Genomic DNA, 3,008 nt, shown 5'->3' on the forward strand with positions numbered 1-3,008 from the left:
CTCAAGTATACATTTTAAGCAGTTAAACTATAATTTAAGGAGAACAATTCAAATTAAGTTAGTGATATCTGAACTTTTTTTTTTTCATTTTAGGTATCTAATTTTAAAAATTTCACATGTAAAAATGGAATTGCAGATATCCAAAGGAATACATTTCAGACTTACTCTATGCTTATTCTAGGTGTAAAAAAGCTGGAAGACAAATACATATAAATGAGAAAAAATATATAATTAGTATAAATAAATGTAATTAGTCCAAGAAAGAATGGTGTTTGAGATATTTAAACCACTTATTGTAGATAGTTGGCAAAAATGTTTGTTTTGACAAAGATGTATTAGATATGGGTATTGTTATGAAATGCTGTCTTGCCATACTAAATAGATAAATGCATCTTCTGTGGAAGACCAAAAGGAGCACTGTAGACATATATATTTATAAAACACATAAATGTTTTATCATGCAAATTTTTTATACGCAAATTTTATCAAAGTTTGTTGAAGAAGCGGGTAAAATCTTTATCTAGGGTTACTCTGAAGAATTTTGTTTCATCGAATGCCTTATAAGAGATCACGAGCAAAAGGTTAGAAAGCCTACAAACACTTTTGTCATTTTAAAAAGCACGTGCTGTTCTGTTGGGTCCTGATTGGCCCCCAGTCGGTCGATGGAAGTGTTTACAGGAATGTAAATCTCTAGATAAAGTAGAGCTTCTAGGAAAGCAGCAGGTGCTTCTGTCCTCTCATCACTCGATCATGTATCTCCTGGTCTTTAAGGTCACTTTTGGGTCGCATGTTGAATACTCAAGTGTAAAAGTCAAATTATTATAGTTTGTTCTCCTCTGGGTTTGATTCTAATTACAAAACAGCTGTTTATAAAATAGGAAGAACTGCAGCCATCAGATGTCCTCAAGCCTTTTTAGATTCAGTTTTACATTTTTAACAATCAAAATGTTATTTGCTCTACAGTATGTGTTTGGAGATTTTGCTTTTAATGTTTTGCTCCCATGTGTTTGGTGGGACAATCAACTATTAATATCTCCTCTGATGGTGGCCCCTGTTATACAATATCCCCAGTGTTTTTGAGGATTACAGTCCTGATGGCTGGCTGCCTGTAACGCTGCAGGACATCCAGCTGTCAGTCAACAAGCAGCTTAAAATCACAGAGAATGGTTTGTATTTAAAGCAGCTAACACATTTGGATATTTAAAGCTGCTTCAGTTAAAAAAAAAGCTGAAGCATCAAATATTTTGAGTAGAAAGCAAAATTGGACATTGTACATAACCTCCAAATGATTTCTACCAGCATTACAAATATAAAAACATCAACCTTTTTTTTTCTTATCGATAATTTCCCACCTTTCTTTGCACCCTCCTCAGCCATGAGTCGCAGCATCGTGCGGCAGAGCAAGTTTCGTCACGTCTTTGGCCAGGCGGTCAAAGCGGACCAGTGCTACGATGACATCCGGGTTTCCAAGGTGACGTGGGACAGCTCCTTCTGTGCCGTCAATCCAAAGTTCCTGGCCGTCATTGTTGAATCCAGTGGAGGCGGAGCATTCCTGGTCCTGCCCCTCTCTAAGGTCGGTACTCTGAGGTCAGGATCACCCTGTCACAAAAGGTTTGGTAGATTTTTTCTTTGTTGTAACAATAAATCATATACCATTTGAAACYCTGTTATTGTCCCTTTTAAGTGCTGTCACATTTGTAACGAACATGCATTTGTGGGATGAGCAGTWGAGCTGAGATGTTGGTTGAGCATGGAAAATGTAGCCAAATCTACTCTGCAAAACAGCTTGTTTTACTGTTGTTATTGACATTTGTTTTGAGCTCCAGGTGCTGCCAATCAGGAAGTATTGTTAYAAAGAAATACTCTACCAAAGACACATTTCCTTACCTTTTTTTATACTAAGGATAGTTTTTGTTAATTACAGATCAGGTTTGAGCTATCTGCAAAAAAGACAGTTTATGTCAAACAACAAAAGAGACTAAACAAAGACTATTTGTTGTGAGAAACTATAATGAAAGGTTGAAATGAAGGAGTGTAAGAAGCATGGTTAGCCAGGATTGTAATAAAAATAAAACAAAACCCAGAAGTAAAACTGAAGCTAAAAAATGAAAACACTCAGTGAATAAAAACAAAGAGTAGAGATGTAAACACTGAGGGATAAAAGATGTAACACATGTGGTGATCACCAAATAAGGACTATGTTGCCTTTAGTTGTCATGAAAATGCTGACTATGAAAAATAAATTTGACTTTGCATCATAGTCTGCTTAAACTCTTTGATATTGGTCTGTATCTCTTTAAGAACCTATCGTTTCTGACACTCCCACTTCAGCACATCTTCACAGGCTGTGTCTCAATTCAGGGGCTGGGTCCTCATGAGTGCGCATTTGTCGGCCGCGTACGTCATTGCCCCGCGCGGAGGACTGTCCCAATTCGAAGGCTCCTCATCATGCGGCCGAGGAATGCGTCCTACTTCCTGTCGAAATCCGAGAATGCATCCATGTATCCTTACCAGCCGAGGATATCYCAGGATTCAATGCGCGGGCAGCAAAATAAACTGAGAAATGAAGACGGTGGTGTTTTAATTTTTTTAACGTGTCGGCGCAGTTTGTAAATTTACCACGGACCGAAGGATTTGTTTTTTAAAAGTAAGTTTAGCAATTTATCTGATGAAATTTATGCTGCAATAAGATGTTAAATAAAAGAAAATGCAACTACAAGTTACGAGAATGAAGTATTATAAGAACAAAATCATAACATTACGAGAATAAAGTCATAATATTAGGAGAATAAAATCGTAATATTACGAGATTAAAGTCATACTACAAGAAAAAAGTCTTAATATCCTAGCCTTTACGTGAAAAAGCATGCAGTCATCACTGCATTAAAATGAGGATGTTGTCAAGTTGTTCTTTRTTGTTCATAAATAAATAGTTATCTTTTAGCACCCAATTATCAGTAGCAGGACATGGAAACTGTGCAAACGACTATATGATAAACTGAAGCTGT

At 36.5% G+C, this 3,008-nt stretch overlaps 1 protein-coding gene across 2 annotated transcripts in view; it reads left to right on the forward strand.

Moving 5' to 3' along the window:
* Positions 1–3,008, forward strand: part of coro6 (coronin 6) — a 21,034-nt gene that overhangs the window by 2,923 nt on the left and 15,103 nt on the right. For both annotated transcript variants that reach the window (XM_014016919.1, XM_014016920.1), the window contains exon 2: positions 1,374–1,573. In XM_014016919.1, the coding sequence (XP_013872373.1) occupies positions 1,376–1,573 (198 nt within the window). In that variant the 5' untranslated portion in view covers positions 1,374–1,375. The remainder of the gene's footprint in view (positions 1–1,373; positions 1,574–3,008) is intronic.

This window comes from Austrofundulus limnaeus, unplaced genomic scaffold, assembly GCF_001266775.1.
Source record: "Austrofundulus limnaeus strain Quisiro unplaced genomic scaffold, Austrofundulus_limnaeus-1.0 Scaffold157, whole genome shotgun sequence".
Classification (NCBI taxonomy): Eukaryota; Metazoa; Chordata; class Actinopteri; order Cyprinodontiformes; family Rivulidae; genus Austrofundulus; species Austrofundulus limnaeus.